At 34.4% G+C, this 23,039-nt stretch overlaps 1 protein-coding gene across 1 annotated transcript; it reads right to left on the bottom strand.

Annotated features, from left to right (window-relative positions):
- ppp1r1c (protein phosphatase 1, regulatory (inhibitor) subunit 1C) lies at positions 1-22,168 on the bottom strand. Its single transcript, XM_073845200.1, has 6 exons — positions 22,014-22,168; positions 21,717-21,894; positions 16,543-16,603; positions 3,150-3,184; positions 2,739-2,805; positions 1-230 (listed from the first exon to the last, which is right to left on the bottom strand). The coding sequence occupies exons 2-6, from the start codon at positions 21,795-21,797 to the stop codon at positions 214-216; spliced, it is 261 nt and encodes an 86-aa protein (XP_073701301.1). The 5' UTR covers positions 21,798-21,894; positions 22,014-22,168; the 3' UTR covers positions 1-213.
- Positions 22,169-23,039: the final 871 nt, after the last annotated feature.

Below are 23,039 nucleotides of genomic sequence, written 5' to 3'. Positions count from 1 at the left end.
ACAAATATACAAACATTTGGAATTCTTACATTTTCAAAACAATGAAACATTCTAAATTCTGCATTATTTCCAGGCTACTAATCTGTAAATCTAAATCTATGACAATGATCATGTGATTCTCCGATGTTCTTTCTTTTATTGAAGCTCAAGATGTTCTTTGGCAGATTCTCAGATCGTTGCTGGGAAAAACAGACGTATTGTTCACTAGTGGACTCAGACTTTGGACCTCACTGTAGGTGGTTAAGAGCGGAGAAACTGTATTAATATTAGCGAGTGATCCATAAGCACGCGCAGTGTGAGTAGTCTGTTGAGTGGGCTGCATGTGTGGGTCACTGGGTGCAAAATGCCGCCTCCATCGGTGAAATATGTGTAGTGTGAATGTTAATGGAGAAGATGGCATGGCTGAGTAAGTAAGTGTACTGTGGATCATACTGTACACACAGATGGCATCGACAGATCATTCCTACTATGCAGTAACTTCATTGCCTTAATATCATGTTAAATCATGTTAGTACTCGCAATTAAGACATATTTGACATATTTTCACTACAACCTTTTTTCAGAACTTCTGATGTAAAATATTGTGAAGTACTTTGAACTATATGAAACATATCCTCCAGAAAGTTGCATAATTCTAGAGGGAAAACAGCAGCACAAACATCAGTAAGTACCACCAATATATAAACTACCAGTCAAAAGTTAATGAACAGTACATTTTTGTATGTTTTTTTAAAAGAAATCTCTTCTGCTCATCAAGTCTGAATTTATTTGATCCAAAGTACATCAAAAACAGTAAAATATTGAAATATTTTTACTATTTAAAATAACTGCTTTTTATTTGAATATATTTAAAAATGTAATTTATTCCTGTGATCAAAGCTAAATTTTCAGGATCATTACTCCGGTCTTCAGTGTCACATGATCCTTCAGAAATCATTCTAATATGCTGATTTGCTGTTCAAGACACATTTTCTATTACTATTATCAATATTTAAAACAGCTGAGTACATTTTTTTCCGGATGTTTAGATGAATAAAAAGATCCAAAGATCAGCATTTATCTAAAATAAATTGCTTTTGTAACATTATACATTTTACCATTCAAAAGCTTGAAGTCAGTATAATTTTTATTTAAAAAAAATTATAGAATATTATTTAGCAAGGATGCTTTAAAGTGATCAAGACATTTATAATGTTATAAAAGATTTTTTTATTTCAGATGAATTCTGTTCTTCTGAACTTTCTATTCATCAAATAAACCTGAAAATATTATACTCATCTGTTTTCAACATAATAATAATAATAATAATAAATGTTTTTTGAGCAGCAAATCATAATATTAGGATGAATTCTGAAGAATCATGTGACTGGAGTAATGCTGCTAAAAATTCAGCTTTGAAATCACAGGAATAAATTACATTTTAAAATATATTCCAATAGAAAACAGTTGTTTTAAATAGTAAAAATATTTCAAATGTAATATTTATCAAAGAATCCTAAAAAATGTACTCAACTATTTTAAATATCAATAATAATAAAAAATCTTGAATAGCAAATCAGCATATTAGAATGATTTCTGAAGTATCATGTGACACTGAAGACTGGAGTAATGATACTGAAAATTAAGCTTTGTACTCCCAGAAAAAAATTACATTTGAAAATATATTTAAATAGAAAACTTATTTTTATATTTTAAAATTTTACTGCTTTTGCTGTATTTTGGATCAATTAAATGCAGGCTTTTGAAGAGACTTCAATAAAAATCTCACTGTTCAAAAACTTTTGACTGGTAGTGTAAGTACACCAAGGTTATTACCGTGAACTAAAACTAAAACCATAAAAAAAAACAAAAAAAAAAAATTCTTACTTTAAATTAAATAAACATGAACTGAAATACCATACAATATGAAAACTTTTATTTCAGCTCTTTCAGCAGCATTTCTCATTTTTGTTTAGTTAAAGTACTAAAATAACTCAAACTAAATAAACTAAAACCTAGACATACTTTTAAAAAAACAGAGAGACAAAAAAAAAAAAAAAAACTACTAAAACTTTAACTAAAATTGAAAAAAATCTAATTAAGAATATAAAAAAAGATACTAAAATAACACTGGTATTGACACTGGATTTGTGAAATTCTCTTACATTTAATGCATCAATAATCGAAATCAGATTATCTATATTCGACAAATGCAAAAAGTGCACAAATAAGAATGATTATTTAAAAAAAAAGTAATAATAATAATGTACACATAGATGAAGTAAATAGCATAGCAGAAGTAAAAATGTGAACATTGTCAAATAATATAAATGTATTTACTTGTATAAATAACTGTATAAATATAAATAATAATTGGTTTGACTAAAACAATCCATTTTGAATGAGACTGTACAGTTACAGAAAACATTATAATAATAATATCAATATTATCAAATGTATGCTAACTCTCAATTATCACTGAAATTTCTTTCTGAAATCTTTAGCTTAATTTCCATCACCCTCTTGTCTTTGTATGGATAATCAAGAAATAATGATTAAAATTCAAGTTCTGAATTTGGCCTTAGTTCTGAAAGTCTGGTCCTTTTATAGAAATACTAAATTCCGAAAAAAGCATATTCAGCATATTCAACTCAAAAGGTACTGCATAACAGGAATGACTCAGATGGAATGGTTACATAAGAGCCTGAAACGTCACATAATGTGCAGATGGTGTATATGGTTGAATGTGGGCCTCATACCTCTCATAGTTGGTGGTGTGTAGACACTCTGTTTCCTCTGGGCTGGAGACAGCTGGGCACTCTGGGCCTGGCGCGGACAGTGGAAAAGCACAGCGTGAGAGAGGGGATCTGATTTCACGCAGACTCTATTTCAGGAGCTCTGCTCCAGCAGGTAATCAATGACAACTGCATCAGAGCTCCATCCATCTCGTAGCAAAGCCCTCCGCTGAGCATCTTAGCATAGAGAGCTCTGCAGAGAAGCAGCCGGAGGCTTAGCTTACATACCGCCACGTCCACTAAGACGGCTGAAAAGTATGCCGTGTGATGTCTGATACGGTGATGGTGGAGACAGGAATGAGCGAGATCAAATCTAATGCTCATTTTAAGTGCTAGGGTTAATCTCTCGTCTCTGTTATTGCTTTAGGTACTCACCTCTGTTTGATTGCTTGAAGTCTGCTTGTCATCTCCTGAAGGGGGAAAAAGAACAAAGTGATTTTTAATGACATTTCAGTGCTTCATAAATATAGAAAATGTAGCTACAGAGTAAAAAAAAGAAAACACTTCAAGGGGAAAATTACACGTTTAAAGGTTTTAGGATTTTTCTTTTCTTTGTTTTTTTTTTTTTTTTTTAGAAAATGATACTTAGTAAGATGATATTTAGTAAATAAATGTTGCTTTTGCTTTTGTACTCAAAACCAAAAAAATAAATGGAATTTATAACGCGGAATGTCACGAAATTTGCCAAATTTTGGATGAATAAATCAAAAATAGGTCAGTACACTTGAACCAAAATGCAATTTAATTGCTATTTAAATGCTATTTAAATATGAATCCAGACACATGGTTTCGTTTACTACACACACTGAACATATGTGACGCTCGCAATGTTTTGTACATGAACACATAAACATTTTTTTTTATGAGAAAACTATCGTCATATCATATACAAACAGAAACTAAAGGTCTTCACAGCAACCCGTCAAAATAAAAGTTTGGTTTAACTTGAAGAAATTGTGACAGAGATGTTATGTAATGATAGAACTACTACTACTACTACTACTACTACTAAAATTATTATTAAAACATTATTTTTAAAGAATATTTATCAGACAAATTATTTATAAATGTATTTAACAGGGAAATGTAAATGCACAACACAGTATTTCTGAAAAAAAAAGAAAAATAAATAAAATAATAATAAGTTTTTTAAAATTAATTAATTAGAGATGCTTTGGATTATTAAAATGTAATCATAATGTAATCCAGAAAATTAATGGAAAACACTGAATGTGGTAAAAATAAAACTGAATTTGAGAAAAAAAATGAAACATATTTTATAGGGCCTTGAAATGTAATTTTTGTTAAGCATTTAATAAATTGCTGGTAAATTGTGTAAGTTAGAGTCTAGAAAAAAAGAAAAAAAAAAAGAGAGAATCCAGAAAAGTTAAAATGAAAAAAACACAATTTGTTAAAAAAAAAAAAAAAAAAAAAAAAAAAACGGCATTTGGGGAAAAAAAAACCAGATAAATAAGATTTCATAGAGGCTTAAGTAAAGGCATTTATACTGTTACAAAAGCTTTCTAATTAATAAAATAATACATGCTGTATGTTTGTTTTCAACTTTATATTTTCAACTTTTACTATATTTAACAAATGATCCTGGAAAAATGATCCCTTAATGTTTGTATAACCAAGAAAAAACATTTTTAAATGTTTTAAAAACATGTTTTAAAAAATATTTATATTATATATATTATATAATATTTATTTTTGAATGTTCAGAGAACATTTAGAAATAATGTTTTCATAATTTGAAAGGAATGCAAGCAAAACATTTTTTTTTTCACAGCAGAACATTTTTTAATAATTGCAATATAACTAATTTGTTGTTTCAGTTCGGGAAGCACAACATGTTTTTGAAGAGAGAACCATCAAGGAGTCACATATAACTAATCTGTAAGATTGGGTCACGTGATCATAGAAACATCTGCTTCATTTCTGCTGAATATCTATCTCCACAAATTCTGTTAAAGGACACTAAGAGCAAAGCCAAATTTAGACCAATTATATCCAATTTGATCCAAGAATGGAATGTGTTAGGCATCTAACAAAATTAGATTTTACATTCCTCTCCCAAGTTTCTTTTTCATAATGCAAAACTGCTTTTAGGAGAACGACCCATTTCTTTCCATGGCTGCACTAAGAGAGGCTTATACATTATTTCAGATGTTATGAAATGTAGGGCTGTTTGTTCATTTCAGGACTTGAAAGACTAACTTATCTTTCAGGCTTATCATGTTTCTTTCAGAGCATCTTACAGTTTCATGTATGTTCTCTAATGTTGTGAAACGCCTTAAGTTTGAAGTGTTTGAAGCCCATAGTGGACTGTGGGCTCCAAATGATTTTATAAAATACTGGAATGTTCTTATAAACCTTTTTTAATTGGTAGATTTTGCAATGAGGACATGGAACATTTGCAATCTGGTATTCATTGGAAGGTTATTATTGCTGTAGCTTCAATAAAACAGAATAATCTGTTTATTCATTATAATTTTATTCCACACAAAAAAGTTTTCAGATAAAAAGATGTTTTGTATAATTAATTAGATTTGATGTTTTTGAAAGAAATCTCTTATGCTAACTAAGTCGGCATTTCAAAAATACAGTAACATTAATATTGAGAAATAATATTACAATTTAAAATAACAATTTTCTATCTGAATATATTTTAAATGTAATTTTTTCATGTGATGCAAAGCTGAATTTTCAGCATCATTACTCCAGTCTTAAGTGTCACATGATCCTTTAAAAACAGTCTAATATGCTGATTTGCTGCTCAAGAAACATTTCTTATTATTATCAATTCTGAAAACAGTTTTTGTGGAAACCATTATACTTTTCCCCAGGATTATTTCTTAAATATAAATGAATATTTGAAATAGAAATATTGTCACAGTATAAATGTCTTTACTGTCACTTCATTATTAATTTTAATGCATCCTTGTTGAATAAAAGTATTTAATACATTGCAAAAATGGTTGAAAAAAAGTTGAGTTATGACAAAAAAAATTTGCTTATAAATCAGGGTTCATACAGATACTGCAAAATGACAGAGGACTTTCAGGGACTTTTCAAGCCCTCCTTTTTTATTTTAAAGGACTTCAGTCAGAGATCTCACATACAATGGCTTTCTTTTCAAATTCTTACAAAAGAAAACTAGATAAATAAAAATATACTTATAAAAATGGCAAAAATAAAATAAAGCACCTGCAAAGTATGACTAAAAATTACAAAGTATGTTACACTTTTACTATAGTAAAACAACGGTTAATTTTCTTTAGGGATTTGTATTTGTATATACTTTCTTTTTTCTTTGTTTTGTTTTTATAACTGTACTGCCTTCATGGCTTCATGATTTCTACTGTTTAAGAAAAAAAAAAAAAGAAAAAAAAAAGGATTCGCAAAATCGCTCTGAAATCCTGATCTGAGAAGAATGATTCGGGAACCCGCAGAAGTCCAGATCTGAAACAAATTATTCTCAATTGACGATTTGAAGTCCCGATTTGAATCAAAAGATTTGCAAACCCGCTCCGAACTTCAGATCTAAATACAATTATTTGCGATAGGTCTAAGTGATTTGAAGTCCAGATATGAATCAAATGATTTGTGTTCCACGCTCTGAAGTTTTGATCTGAATAATAATTTGTGAACCTATATTTCCGAGCAGGACTGTGATCACAATTTATTTGACTTCAATAGGAATTTTGCGGATCGCACATCAAATGATTTAGATCAGGACTTCAAATCGCATACCGCAAATCATTTAATTTGAATCATTCAATTCGCTAAATGATTCACAAACCCATTATGATCTAAATGAAAGGATTTGCGATATATGCTCCTAACCCTGATAGCACACATACATCATAGAGACGTCTATTTAACGTCTCCATTTACATCTAGAAGACGTACTTTTAAGAGTGTTTGCTCATCTGCAATATGTCTATAGGTTGTTTTCTATCAGATGTCATAATATTTTTACATGTCTTACAGATGTCTCTCAGATGTTTGTGCACAGCAGATGCTTTCCAGATCAAGTGATCTTTAACAGACATCTTGCAGACGTAGGTGTGCTATCTGGGTAAGTCCTGACATTAATTAATTTGAAGTCCCGATCTGAAAAAAAAAAAAAAAAACGATTTGTGATATGCAATCCAATTGGAGCGCTTCGAAACAGTGAATCATTTTGAGACATTATGGTTTAACTGATTTGGATTTCAAAAAGCTCCGTTTCACCCATCACTACGTGCTTTTTAAAATCATTACAAGCGATGTTGGAATTTGCAAATGAATGGCTCTTTTAATTGGATCTGCTTTTTTGCTAGTAAATCACTTGAAATTAAGGATCAAAGTCACAAGTTTGTTTCTTCAGTAGAACAAGGTTTGTTTCTTCAGTAGAACACAAACAAAGATTTTTAACTCAAACCGTTGCAGTCTGTCAGTCATATAATGGCAGTCAATGGGACCCATGGCTTTGAGAGTCAAAAAAACATACACAGACAAAATCAAATTAAACCCTGCGGCTCATGATGATACATTGAGGTCTTAAGACACAAAACAATTGGTCTGTGCAAGAAACTGAACAGTATTTCTATCATTTTTTACCTCTGATCCACCGCAATGTCCAACTTTCCTGAGCGCGTTCACAACAGCTACTATGCCAGTGCTCACTCATTGTTTACACAGAGAGATTGTGGGTACGACGGCTACTCTAAATGGTAATTACTTGTGCTTATCCTGATTGTTGCAACCGATTAAAAACTAAAAGATTACAGTTGCTTGCACAAACTCATCCGGGGGTGTTGACTTTTCACTGACTCCCAACTTTTGAGCCTGATTGACTGAACTTATAGCTGCTTGCTCTTCATCATGCGCTGGCTGTTGTGAACACGCTCAGGACAGTTGGACAAGTTAAGTTTCTAGCACAGACCCATTGTTTTATGTGTTAAGACCTAGGGCTGCTCGATTATGGCAAAAATCATAATCATGATTATTTTGATCAATATTGTAATCACAATTGTTTAACATGATTATGACTGGGTCCAAAACTTTATATTAGTGATTAATATAAAGATGGCAATACAACAGAAATAAAGATACAAATGAAAAAAAAAACCCTAATACTTAACACTTTTATGCAAGTCTAAAGTAGTCTAACAGCCTACTACAGAAATGTAATTATTTGAATGTAAAATAAAACAGCGTCTTCACTGTAAGAATTAAACATGCTTTGTTTCTTATTAAAACTACAAAAGTCCTTCATTCAAGAGCAGTGAGTGATTTTTCTCTTTGTATTTTTACATTTTATTAATAATAAGCACAGAGGCGGTAGAAGGAATATTATTTGTTGCCGCTTTAAGAGGCACACGGATCTAATATACTGTTACACACGTATTTTCATTCTCTACTGTTTATGATCGTATAAGACATAACTGACAAGGGTTTACATGAATATTTTGAAATATTTTTGCGTGTGTTTGACCATTTAGGTGCGCACCTTGAGCTAAAAGATAACTTTACATGTCTGTGTTCTGCTCCGTCTCTGTGCGCATACACAGAACAGCGCAAGTTTTCTTTCACGCTATTAAAAACCCAACATCAAAGAAACATTAATAAATCAATCACGTCTTATTTTATGAGTTACGTTACATGATTTTGCTGATTTGCATGTGAAATTAGGCTTTTATGGAGGAGTGAAAGTGCACCAGTTGAAAGGGGATGGAATGGGGCGCAATGATCGTTTCATCACGAATACTGTATTTTCATGATCGTTTGAAGCCAAAATTGAAATCAAAACTGAATTTCAATCAATTACACAGCCCTATTAAGACCTCAATGTTTCGTCACAAGCTCCAGGGTTTAATTTGATTTTGTCTGTGAATGTTTTTTTGACTCTCAAACCCATTGACTGCCATTATATGACTAACAAACTGCAACGGTTTGAATTAAAAATCTTTGTGTTCTACTGAAGAAACAAAGTCACCTACATCTTGGATGCCCTGTGGGTAAGCAGATAAACATCAAATGTTCATTTTTGGGTGAACTATCCCTTTAAGCACCTTTGATAATGAATGGTTTGATAATGAAATTAATTTATTTTGTAGGGCCACTCTATATATTTACCATTTACCATTCTGTTTTGTACTTTATACAATGAAAACTGTTATGTGCTGCGAGGACTGTATGCACCACTGGACTGACATTACACTTGTTTAAGGGGAAAAGAAGACTTTAAAAGCCCCTGGATTCTCTTAAAGCCACTGAGCATCTTTATTCCCTCACCTAATAGCCACTTAAGACTTTAAATGGAGTCCGAGCAAAAGCTGGATTATGACTTTAGACCTGACGTTAAGTAGAACCAGAGGTACACGGTGAACCACAGTAGCCAGCAGAGCTTTCCGGTTTTATGGGCCCCTTATTACAAAGACGTATCGCAACAAAACGTCCCTGCCAAAGCCACAGGTTCTGCTCCATGAACGCTGCACCGAATTACCACTCTAACCGCAATCACAAGCCAAGCCGCTCTTCAACTTCATCTTCTACTCGCAGTTACACGGTGCCCAGTTTATGACAAGCAGCAATCGTGTGACGTAAGTTCATAAAGCTTCAAAAACTTTCTTTATAAGGGACCGATTCCAAGTGTTTTGGATCAGAGGAAGAAATGCCAGCCAAACAAAGAGGTGCTTGTTTTGTGAATGCAGCTCTGTGCGTCCCACCTCCTCAACACGCCCCTGCGATCTACATCCAAAATCAGCAGGGGAAATAAGCAGCCGTTCTCCGCGCGCAACCGCAACGCCACAACAACCGCCCGGCGATCGTCAGCATCAATCAGGAAAAACAAACAGCTCTGAAATTAACAGCACTTCCCAGTCATTTGTCAGGTTTGAATGGCTTTGCTGAAGAGCTTGTCATCTCTGTTGAGTAAGACCTGGCAACCGACGGGAGACAATAAACGCTCTTAGTTGAGGGAAGCTCGTGAGCTCATAACAAGGCCCTCTTCTCAAGCAGAACTGGCAGATGGCAATGCTGGCTCCAGCGAGGAGGTTTGGTTAAGCTTTATCATGAAAACCAGCCATCTCTGCCAAGTCAAACACAAGAGTATGGGCACATATGATCTCTGCGAGCTTCCAGCCAAGACTTGTTCTGAACACTCGGATGAGGCGATCATTGCTATGTTTATTCACTGATATTGAACCATTTATGAAGACGCTCTGGATGTTTGATTATATAGCACTGATTTTTTAGACTCGGGACAAAAACATCACACGTCTTCACTTGTCATTAGTTTTGAAAATAGATATTATCACTGAAATGTTCGTTATACAAATAAACCACTTTTTTTTAATTATATACACTATCAGTCAAAAGTTTTTGAACAGTAATATTTTTTATGTTTTTAAAGACGTCCCTTGTGCTTACCAAGACTGAATTTATTTGATTCAAAGTACAGCAAAAACAGTAAAATTGTGAAATATGTTTACTATTTAATATTGTAAAATTTTTTGGAATATATTTTAAAATGTAATTTAGTCCTGTGATCAAAGAAAATTTTCAGCATCATTACTTCAGTCTTCAGTGTCACATGATTTTTCAGAAATCGTTCTAATATACTGTAATATACTGATTTGCTGTTCAATAAACATTTATTATTATTATCCATATTTAAACCAGTTGAGTGATTTTTTTCAGGATTTTTAACATATACACTATACCATTCAAAAGCTTTGAGATAGGCCTATATATATATATATATATACAGTAGTCAACATTCGAAGTGGATCAAAAAAGTTCATCAAAAGTTATTCTTTTTGGTTTTAGGACAAATTTGATGAAAGGTTTTGATCCACTTCGAATGTTGACTACTGTATATATATATATATATATATATATATATATATATATTTTTTTTTTTTTTTTTTTTTGGGGGGGGGGGGGGGGAATTTATAGGAATGAATACTTTAAATTGATCAGAAGTGATGATAAAGACGTTTATATTGCTACAAAAGATTTCTATTTTTAGATAAATGCAACTTTTTATTCATTAAAGAAACTAGAAAAAATCTACTCAGCTGTTTTTAACATAAAAATAACAATAATATATGTTTTTGAGCAGCAAATCTGAATATTAGAAAACTTTTTGAAGGATCGTGTGGCTGAAATAATGATGCTCAAAATTCAGCTGAAATCACAGGAATAAATTTCATTTTAAAATAAATTCAAATAAAAAACAATTATTTTAAATAGCAAAAAAGGTTTCAAAATTTTACTGTTTTTTTTTTTTTTTTGCTGTACTTTGGATCAAATAAATGCAGGCTTGGTGAGCAGAAGTTACTTCTTTAAAAACATTAAAAATCTTACTGTTCAAAAACTTTTGATTGGTAGTGTAACTGTGCTTATTCTTTCAGTCACAACTATTTCAGCTAACATTGTTAAAAGATGTTTGGGAATTTCAGATATGTTTAATATTTTAAGTAGGTCCTGTTAGCAACTGTATTTAATACAATTGTGATATGCAAAATAAAAGAAAAATGTCATCAATATGATATTTAATCTGACTGAAATTACAGTTTAGTAGAAAATCAAGTTAAAACCATCCTGTAATATAAGTAAATGCTAAATTTACCAGTATTTATCAACAAAATCACAAATTTTGTGAGGAAATGAAAGAAATATGTAAAAACCTGTAAACATGCTGAAAAGATTAATTAAAAACATTTCTTTAATACATAGAGTAAATTTGATTTTTCAGTTCTGTAGCCTGTTTTGTCCCAGTTCTCAAGAATCACTGATGTCTGATCTCAAAACAATTGACTGCCACAGCATGAACATATGACATTATATATTTCTTTAAAGTTTTTCTGCCTTCAAGTGGTTCTGGGAAGGTCCAACTTACAAGCTTGGAAGTCGCAAGTATGATTTACTGCAGTAGTATAGATTTTTGGTCATGAATAAATTGGATGCGTTGAGCAATTTCAAATGTCTTTCTCCCTATTCACTTGACAAACACAGGAAGCGTTTTTATCACTAATGCAACACTGAAGATCAAAGGATGCGCATTAGGTGTGGAAATGATGCTTTATCTGTGTATTTGATCATTTTCATGCTGCCAAAGAGAATTATGGGAAATTTTGTGCCACAGACTGGCGCCTAATAAACGTGGCTAAATGAGTAGTGCTGTCTGGCACGTCTCTTGTCATCATCAGAACGTTTACAAAGTAAATTATACAGACCACACTTACAATTAAAATGTAATTATGAACAATACCAATTAGCTTCCATCTTCATTCTTTAATTTCCAAGCAGAGACATTGTAATGGCATTCATGTGTGCTCAAATCGTGAACATGATCGTTCTGACTTGACTTGAAGGCAGCATTTGTTTAGACTCTGGAATGGTTTCTCTACATTTACAGTGCCAAAAACCGGTTTCTCGTGTGGGCTGTTGAGTGGGATTAGGGTCGAGGTTACCGTGTTTACTGATGACGCTAATGTGCTGGCATTTCCTTCAAGTGGAAAACTTTATTGATTCTGCCTGCATGTGGAAAACATATGAACTTCCCCAGATGTAGGTTTGAAAACAAACGTCCTTAGGTAAAGACCACATGAATGTTCCATGCAAGTCTTGAGGAACAACCACACTATTGTATAGTATGTAAAGCTAGTTTCTGACTCAGAGTAAAACTTGTGAGTTCAGATAACACTGTGAGATTTGCAATTTTGATATAAAAAGTTTGAGAAATAAGTTGCAGTTTTCAAGGTCACATTATTTGTGCGATATAAAGTCAAATAGATTAACATTGTGAGATTTAGAAGTCTTTTAGAAGTCACAAATGTAAGATATATACACATATATGTGAGTTAAAGAGATATATAGACATATTGAGAGATATGGTAACAACTGTGAGTTATACAGGTCCTTCTCAAAAAATTAGCATATTGTGATAAAGTTCATTATTTTCTGTAATGTACTGATAAACATTAGACTTTCATATATTTTAGATTCATTACACACAACTGAAGTAGTTCAAGCCTTTTATTGTTTTAATATTGATGATTTTGGCATACAGCTCATGAAAACCCAAAATTCCTATCTCAAAAAATTTGCATATTTCATCCGACCAATAAAAGAAAAGTGTTTTTAATACAAAAAAGTCAACCTTCAAATAATTATGTTCAGTTATGCACTCAATACTTGGTCGGGAATCCTTTTGCAGAAATGACTGCTTCAATGCGGCGTGGCATGGAGGCAATCAGCCTGTGGCACTGCTGAGGTGTTATGGAGGCCCAGGATGCTTCGATAGCGGCCTTAAGCTCATCCAGAGTGTTGGGTCTTGCGTCTCTCAACTTTCTCTTCACAATATCCCACAGATTCTCTAGGGGGTTCAGGTCAGGAGAGTTGGCAGGCCAATTGAGCACAGTAATACCATGGTCAGTAAACCATTTACCAGTGGTTTTGGCACTGTGAGCAGGTGCCAGGTCGTGCTGAAAAATGAAATCTTCATCTCCATAAAGCTTTTCAGCAGATGGAAGCATGAAGTGCTCCAAAATCTCCTAATAGCTAGCTGCATTGACCCTGCCCTTGATAAAACACAGTGGACCAACACCAGCAGCTGACATGGCACCCCAGACCATCACTGACTGTGGGTACTTGACACTGGACTTCAGGCTTTTTGGCATTGCCCTCTCCCCAGTCTTCCTCCAGACTCTGGCACCTTGATTTCCGAATGACATGCAAAATTTGCTTTCATCCGAAAAAAGTACTTTGGACCACTGAACAACAGTCCAGTGCTGCTTCTCTGTAGCCCAGGTCAGACGCTTCTGCCGCTGTTTCTGGTTCAAAAGTGGCTTGACCTGGGGAATGCGGCACCTGTAGCCCATTTCCTGCACACGCCTGTACACGGTGGCTCTGGATGTTTCTACTCCAGACTCAGTCCACTGTTTCCGCAGGTCCCCCAAGGTCTGGAATCGGTCCTTCTGCACAATCTTCCTCAGGGTCCGGTCACCTCTTCTCGTTGTGCAGCGTTTTCTGCCACACTTTTTCCTTCCCACAGACTTCCCACTGAGGTGCCTTGACACAAGCACTCTGGGAACAGCCTATTCGTTCAGAAATTTCTTTCTGTGTCTTACCCTCTTGCTTGAGGGTGTCAATGATGGCCTTCTGGACAGCAGTCAGGTCGGCAGTCTTACCCATGATTGCGGTTTTGAGTAATGAACCAGGCTGGGAGTTTTTAAAAGCCTCAGGAATCTTTTGCAGGTGTTTAGAGTTAATTAGTTGATTCAGATGATTAGGTTAATAGCTCGTTTAGAGAACCTTTTCATGATATGCTAATTTTTTGAGATAGGAATTTTGGGTTTTCATGAGCTGTATGCAAAAATCATCAATATTAAAACAATAAAAGGCTTGAACTACTTCAGTTGTGTGTAATGAATCTAAAATATATAAAAGTCTAATGTTTATCAGTACATTACAGAAAATAATGAACTTTATCACAATATGCTAATTTTTTGAGAAGAACCTGTATAGTCATATTGTGAGTTAAAGTCACAATTGTGAGATATATAGTCATATTGTGAGATACACTGTATAGTCACAATTGTGATAAATATAGTCACATTGTGAGATATAGTCACAATTGTGAGATATACAGTATAGTCATATTGTGAGATATAGTCACAATTGTGAGATATATAGTCATATTGTGAGATACACTGTATAGTCACAATTGTGATAAATATAGTCACATTGTGAGATATAGTCACAATTGTGAGATATACAGTATAGTCATATTGTGAGATATAGTCACAATTGTGATAAATATAGTCACATTGTGAGATATAGTCACAATTGTGAGATATACAGTATAGTCATATTGTGAGATATAGTAACAATTGTGAGATATATAGACATATTGTGAAATATGAACTCTCAATTGTGAGATATAGATTAACATTGTGAGATTTAAAGTCACAAATGTGAGATATATAGTGATATTGTGAGATATAAAGTCACAAATGTGAGTCATATTGTGAGACATATAGTTATATTGTGAGATATAAAGTCACAAGTGTAATATTGTGATATTGTGAGATATATAGTCACAATTTAGATATAGTCATTGTGAGATATAGTCACAAATGTGAGACATATAGTCATATTTTGAGAAATAAAGTCACAATTGTGAAAAATATAGTAATGTTGTGATATAAAGTCACAATTTGTGAGATATATAGTCAATTGTAAAATATATATTATTGTGAGATATATAATAACAATTGTGAGATATACAGTGATATTGTGAGATATACAGTCACAAATGTGAGTCATATTGTGAAATATATCATTCATGCTATTGTGAGATATAAAGTCACAATTGTGATATATATATATATATATATATATATATATATATATATATATATATGTGTGTGTGTATTGTGATATATAGTCACAATTGAAATATATAGTGATATTGTAAGATATAAAGTCACAATTCTGAGATATAGTCATTGTCAGACATAAAGTCACAAATGTGAGATATAAAGTCACAATTGTGAGATTTACACTCATTGTGAGATATAAAGTCACACTGGGACATATAAGGTCACATTTGGAGATTTAAATTCATACTGTGATATATATATATATATATATATATATATATATATATATATATATATATATATAGTCACAGTGTGTGATATAAAGTCACTGCTGTGTGACACATAAAGTCATTACTGTGTAATGTAGTCACATTGTGAGGTATATAGTTATACTGTGAGATTCAAAGTCACATTGTTAGATATGACGTCATCCTGAGATTTCAAGTCACGCTGAGAGCTATAAAGTCACATTGTGGGATGTAAAGTCACAATTACCTTTTTATTTAGGTTAGAACAGGCTTCTATATTAACCTTCTAAAGGGCCATTTGATAGTAGGTATAATTGAATTTCAGCAAAATACATCCCATCCATTTCCAAAATAACCCTGAATTCCACTCAGAGATAAGCCGCGTCATTCTACATTGAGGTTAAACTGAAAGTTCACCCAGAAGAGACAACGCTTGAAAAGATGACAGAGCTACAGTGCAACACTCTACACAGCCTGTCCGGCTGCATATGCTGACGCCATAGGTGGGTTGTTTGTGCTGATAGCGGCCTGTTGACCGTTGCCACATTCACAGTGTGTTGTGCTGTTCCGACCCAAGGCTAGATTACAGACGCTTCGACGTGAAATGACCTCGTCAGACCTATCAAGTTGTCCTTTAAACCAGAAGAGCACATTTCCTCCCGCAATATCATATAATGATTGTACATGAGAATTGGAGAGGGCCTATTTTCATAACAATACAGAAGCCCACGGCCTTATGTAAACAATAGGGGAAATTCAAAAAGAAATACTCCAGAGCTCTTCAGCAACCAAGCCTTGAAAAACACCTCCAAATGATGCACGAATAGACCAATTCTTGTTCGCTTTTGAAAAGAACAGTCATGAGGTCTAGTACCTAATTCATTAGGGATGCTGATCCAGTTAACCGAAGCAAACATATAGACTTAGAGATTTGTACAATGAGAGAATAGTGAGAACTTCACCCTAAAATTCCAGCTTAATGAGAGACAGACTATTCATTGTACATTCTTATCTTAATTTAGATGCACGGAAGGGCTGTAGTTCAATAGCGCCTTGTTTGCTATGACCTAACAGTTCATATAGGTTGAACTAGCCCTTTCAGTGACTACAAAGAAGCATACAACATGTAGCTCTTACCTGATGCACTAGGTTCATTGTAGATGACCAATGTGGCTGGAGTAGGTCTGCGTTTGCGAATCTGAAGAGAAAAAAAAAAACAACTATAATAATTATACTGCCATTAACAAAAGTACTGTGGAAACCCAATTAACTGTGTTAAAATCACTATGATTCACATCATTGAGTGGCTTATTGGTTAATCTAATATAGTCTCCTGCTGGAAAAACCCCAAGCCTAAGCTGGTTCGCAGGTCTTAGCTGGTTCTTCAGCCTGACAAGTAGGAAAAAGCCCCCAAAACTCCTCTATAACCAGTTAATATAATGTGAGAGACACTCATTTTATCCAAATCACATTCACCTAAAAATAATAATAATAATAATAATTTATCTATTTGTGCATAATGCAGTAATATCCAATGTGATGTCATATGCTTGTGTTTACGAAATCTTTAAAAAAAACATTCAAACCATTTACAATACAAACAAAATCAAAGGAACAAAGCTGGCGCTTAAAACATTAGAGAAAAAAATACATAGAGAAAAAATCTAACGAGAATTTAAATGGTAGTATTACCATGGTACTTTTTGGTACTTTTGTAAGCATTAACTAAACTGACTTTTTTTTTGGGATTCTGGCAGTTTTACAGTTTATCGCAGTTTTTAACCAAAGCATGAAACAGTTGCAGAACCACTGCATTTCAATTACGATCCAAACAAACATGCTATATTAGGGCTGCAACGATTAATCGAACAATGTTGTGAGGCGCGTTTAGTCAATGAAGCCGGTACTTTGATTAGTAGTATATCCCCATCACGTGCGTTCAGCTGGAGCGGCAATTCAAACACCCCGCCGTAAATCACTGACAAGCCACGCCAAATCGCGCTCAAAATCGAATTCGAACGCACGTGATGGGGATATACTACTAATCAAAGTACCGGCTATATGTACCATGAGTAGTTTTTGCTGTAAATTAGATTGTATAACTTTAAAATTTAAAGCAAAAACAGAATGGTCTGACCTTAGCTTTGTGATATTATGCTACATAAAATATATCTGCATGAAACAAAGACAGCAGATGGTCTAATTCAGAACGCAAATTCACTCTCTGACAGCAGGGGGCACTTATGGAACAGCAGCAATAAAATATTTCCTTGGTTATTGCTGTAAACAGTGTTGCCAAGTCTGGTTTTCCACTGCAGTTTTAACACTGTTTCCACAGGTTGTTTTTTATGTCTGCAGGTTGAAGCAGACATACTGTAAAACAAATTCCAGGACTTTTAATAACTACTTTTTGGATTTTCAAGGACAGAGATATCTCTTCAATCAGAGATATCTCTTATGGTTTTATGTTTTCTACTGTTTAAGAAAAAAACTATTCCAAAAAAAGATTTGTGAAACCGATTCGAAGTCTCAATCGGAATAATGATTCGCAAACCATAATTTCAGATAAGGATCACAAATCATTCAATTTGCGGAATGATTCAAGAACCCGCTCTGAAGTTCCAATCTAAATTGAATGAATCTCGATACACGCACCGAAATCCCGATCTGATTCAAATGATTTGCGAGACTCGAAGTTCCGATCTAAATCAATTGATTCACAATGTGCGACTTGAGATTCCGATCTAAATCAATTGATCAATTGAAACAGTGAATCGTGTTGTGATGCAATGGTTTTTAAAATCATTACAAGCGATGACGAAATTCGAAAATGAATGGCTCTTTTAATTTGATCCGGTTTTTGGTAGTGAATCACTTGAAATGAAAATAATTCTATCAATCAGAGCAGTTCCAGCTTAAATGACTATTGATTTGGTTCATCTGTCCCTCTTTTTGTGTCTTCAGCCATGGTTACACAACTCTGTCAGTACTACTACTGGTTTAGCTCAATACTTTTATGACATTAACTGCAATAGCCAAAAAAGTATGATGTTTTTTTTAATTCTGTGAAATTATGTGAAAAAAAATGTGCTTATTTAAAAAAAATACACTTATTTCATAGATACATTGTCTTTCAATAATTCAAGTACCTCTTCAGGAATATTGCTAATTTCAAGGGTTTTCCAGGCCTTCAATTAAAAAAATTCAAGTACTTCAAGCACTTTAAGCACCTTGTTCGAACTCTGCAGCTAGTATTTTTTCCTCTTTGTGTTAGTCTTCAGCATCTCTGGCTTCTGTTAATGACTGTTTACAGTTGGTTTATTTGTCTAGTTAAAGTTTTCCAACCATTAGGAAATCTAACATTACGGGGGGATCTCCAGGGATCTCCTCTCAATACACAACACTGTTTAAATTGCTTAGACACTAAAACGTTCATACCGTTTGTGTAATTCAAACCGGTTTACCGTTTGAACCGGTATATCGGCCAGCACTACTCTAACTGACAATAACAGATGGAACATGGGTGTAAAATGTTCATGCTGACTGATTTACCCCATGTGTCCAGACACCAGCATTTGTTGGGTGATTCACTGGGGTCAATACAATCAATTCCCTGAAGAAGGCTGCTGGGTTTAGATCACTTTTAGCCTCACAACATGCTGTCTCAACACATGTGAAACAGCATGAGCTCACACTCAACAATGTCGTCCAAGTCCATGCCGTTTGAAGTACACCTGAACATCAGAGTCAGTTTGATAAGAAATAAGAGATTACCCCAAGTGTAAGAAAGATTCATCAGTGTTTGTTGATCATGTACATCTGTTATCAATTACTAGTTGAATAGCCACAAGTTTCTCATGATTTTACTGGATCTTGCTGCATTATATGATGTGAATGCTACTGGTGATAACAAAGTTACTTACATTTAGCTTGATTTTAATAAAATGTTGAAAGCTAAGCGAACACTACTACCTAACAAGAATGAAAGACTTTGGATCTTAAAGGTCCGCTGAAGTGCTGTGAAACACGCTTTGTTTTTCTATGTGTTGACATAATTTCATCAGAAACAGGATGAAACATATCAAGCAGTCCCGTCCCCTTTTTTAAATAGTCAATAGCATCTAATTTATATCACAGCTCTTTGACAGCGTATGGCAGCCACAATCTCATCCATATCGCTATAAAACAGGGGTGCCCAACCCTGTTCCTTGAGATCTACCATCCTACAAAGAAGGATCCATCCTACAAGGAAGTTAAAGACTAAGTTGTATTCTTATATCATGTAAATGTGAATTTTGTCATTGTTTTGAAACACACTAGCTTAAGGCCAACATATTAATACTAAAAGCCAAAAAAAAAAAAATTTTGATTTCATGGGGACTTTAAAGGGGTCATCGGGTGCAAAACTAACTTTTATATGTTGTTTGAACATTAATGTGTGTTGGTAGTTTGTGTACACAACCTTTACCCTACAATGATAAAAATCCACCCAGTGGTATTTTTTAATCTTTAAAAGTAATATCCCCTTTTTAAAATCTGGTCATTTTCAGCTTCTTGTCGTTGTGACAAAACACAGTTGATTGACATGACCGCCTTACCTTAGACCCGCCCTCACCGAGCTGAAACAGTCCAAATACAATTTCCATTGTGTGACTCAGGTGCAGAGGAAGACTCTAATTGAGCGATTGAGGTGTTCTGTTGTTGGATGTAAAAATGAACATAGCAGTAGTCATTTACTCCCGACATCTGAGCCGCTAAAGAGGCAGAGGACAACGTTATATCCTTTTTTTTTTTAAAAAAGGAAAGTGCCGATCCCGATCTACATATGCACCTATGTTCGTGTAAATCATTCATGATACAGCTTCACCCACAGCAGAAGTGAGTATAAAGGTTTTTTATGCATCTTTGCAAATGGCCTTTCTTAATAATGTGCTTGTTGGCAAGTTTCGCCGATAAACGTGGCTAAATTCAGCTAAACGCGGCTAAAGTAAACATTACAGCTTGTAATCCCTCAGCAGAGAGGGGCGGGGCAAGCAGAGCTCATTTGCATTTAAAGGGCCCATGCGATAAAATGAGCTGATATTTTGCAGAGCTGATTTTGACAAGGTAAAAGGGTGTTTTTTTTACACTACTATTGAGAATTTAGTACCAAAATATATTAGAGACTTTTCATTAAGACCCTAAAGAATCATATGAACTTGTGGAAAATGGGCACCCGATGACTCCTTTAAAGCATCTTGGATCAAAACAAATCAACATATTGTCTCACATTCACTCATATATAAAATTTCAATTTTCAACTATTTACCTATTTACTCAAGGTTACATTAATACATAAAATCATTATAAAATACATAAATTGTAATACATAAAATCTTTGTAAAAAGTGTCAGATTTAGCCATTTCAGCTGTTCTTGCATGGCACGTTGATCTAAAAAATAAAAATAAAAATGAATCTACACATAAATGCAACACTTTTAACACTAAAATCTCTTTTTTGAGAAACTGCAATAACTTTTTATATCTTTTAATTCCGGTGGGAGTCCGTTCGAGTCATGCGCTCCTCTAAAAGCAAAGATATCTGACTAAAAGTTCTTCTCCCTAATGGTATATTACACTCACGTCTTTAGCTGCAGGGTCAGTAAAAATCTAAACTACTAACCTGATTGTGCCAGCACATAAAATCACTGAGCCCTGAACCTGCATCAGACCAGGTTGTTTTTTTTTATTTATTTTTAGTGAACACTGCCTTCACTGATGGAAAACTTACTCAGCACAAGAGAGACTGCCACTGATTGGACAAGTCGGCATCATCATAAAATCAGCTCGGCTCTTTCCTGTTATGACATTGTCAGCAACAGCACCAACATCAAACACTTTTACTGCCGGGCATGAAGCTTCACCGCTGGATTCAGATCCATCAATGAACAGCTCTACTACAGAACACAATAATAATCTATTCTACAGCATGAACAAGGAAAAATTGCCAGTAATTCGAACCCACTATCAAAATAGTCACCAAAAACGATCTTGTACTCAAATTAAAAAGCATACCGCAAATGTTTAATTCCCTCCTTGCACTAAAGTGCATGCAAAACACTATTTGTTCCAGCCATTACTGTGGTGTGCATTAAAAAATTACATATTTTCCATGCACTACAGTCCCTCCATGTATGACATCATGTCATAAAACTGATTTTGGCAGCAATCAGCACAGATCTGATGCTTCAAGACAGTCTCAAGGGAGCTGAAGAGCAATGCAGGCCAGTCTCCATTAGGCACAATGCAATAAAAGAGCCTCTTCTACTTACGTGCTCGGCCGCCTGGGGATCCAACTGGCTCTGGAAGAGTGGAACGGCAAACTGAATTTTCTTAGGGCTGTTGGGCTCCATGCTGAACGAGAGAGCTGACGGAGAGAGAGATGGAGACAAACTGGACCCTACTTATCAGCCCCTGTGATTTCCTCTCCCTCCTGTACGGCCCGCCTTCCTTTACTCCACGGAGAGAGAGAGAGTGAAAGAGAGAGAGAGAGAGAGAATGAGGCACACAGACATACAGCAGAACAAATAGTCAGTCTGTCCTTCCCACATTAGTGTTGTCCCACTCACTTCACTGTGGTCCCGTGTCCCATAAACCTCCCAGAAGCAGAGATGGCTGCAGGTCTTCTCAGTGCGAGTTTTCCTACTGCTCCGGGACACGCTTAGATCTCTCTCCACTCCGCTTTTGCTGTCTCCCTCTCTCTTTTTTCTCTCACTATCATTAGCAAGACTCAGAGCAATGCAATATAAGCCCCCACCGGGACCTGCTGATGCTCCTACATTATTTATGATCCTGATTCAGGATGCTGTCGGCAGTTTTCGCCTCACATGGCCGGATTTCTCTTCATGGACACGGGTAAACTGCGAGACAAGAGAATGTTCTTTATAATGTATAACAAGCTCCATCACACTGGCACTTCATTTATGGATTTTTAATTATTCAGGGATTCTTGGGAGCCGGGAATGATTCACTGTCCGTTTTATTTTTAGCCAGAGCGGATGTAGAATGAATCAAGGGTTTAAGACAAAAGTGAAGAATGTTTTTGTGTAGTAATATGTGAAATATTAAATGAAGATCCAATACTTTCGATTCAATGGATTTTTGTGACATTTCCAGGCGGCTGTGAGTGGCACTGAGACTTTCATTAAATACAGATTGCACTCACAAAGCGCAATATCCAGCTGATGTGTTTTATATTTAGCTGTACTTTCTAGGACAAGCATCACTATTACTATTATAGGGCCTGGTATATGATATGAACAAAACTTAAACTACACATAAAACTTGAATGGCACCTCAAATTATATGGTATATTGAGATAGATGTGTGCTGTTATGTTTCTAGACTTACCATTTTTGCATGGTAGATAAAACAGGCAAAAAAAAAAAAAAAAAAAATCAATAGAAATATTGCCTTTGCAACTAATTGAAATAAATTTACATTTAGCAAACAAATAAGCTTTCCATTGATGTTAGGATAGGACAATATTTGCAAGATACAACTATTTAAAAAATCTGGAATCTGAGATGGCAAAAAATCTAAATATTGAGAAAATCGCCTTTAAAGTTGTCCAAATGAAGTTCTTAGCATATGTA

The sequence above is a fragment of the Garra rufa genome, chromosome 8, assembly GCF_049309525.1.
Source record: "Garra rufa chromosome 8, GarRuf1.0, whole genome shotgun sequence".
Classification (NCBI taxonomy): Eukaryota; Metazoa; Chordata; class Actinopteri; order Cypriniformes; family Cyprinidae; genus Garra; species Garra rufa.
The sequence above is the reverse complement of the archived record's forward strand: the minus strand, read 5'-3'. Positions and strand labels throughout refer to the sequence as shown.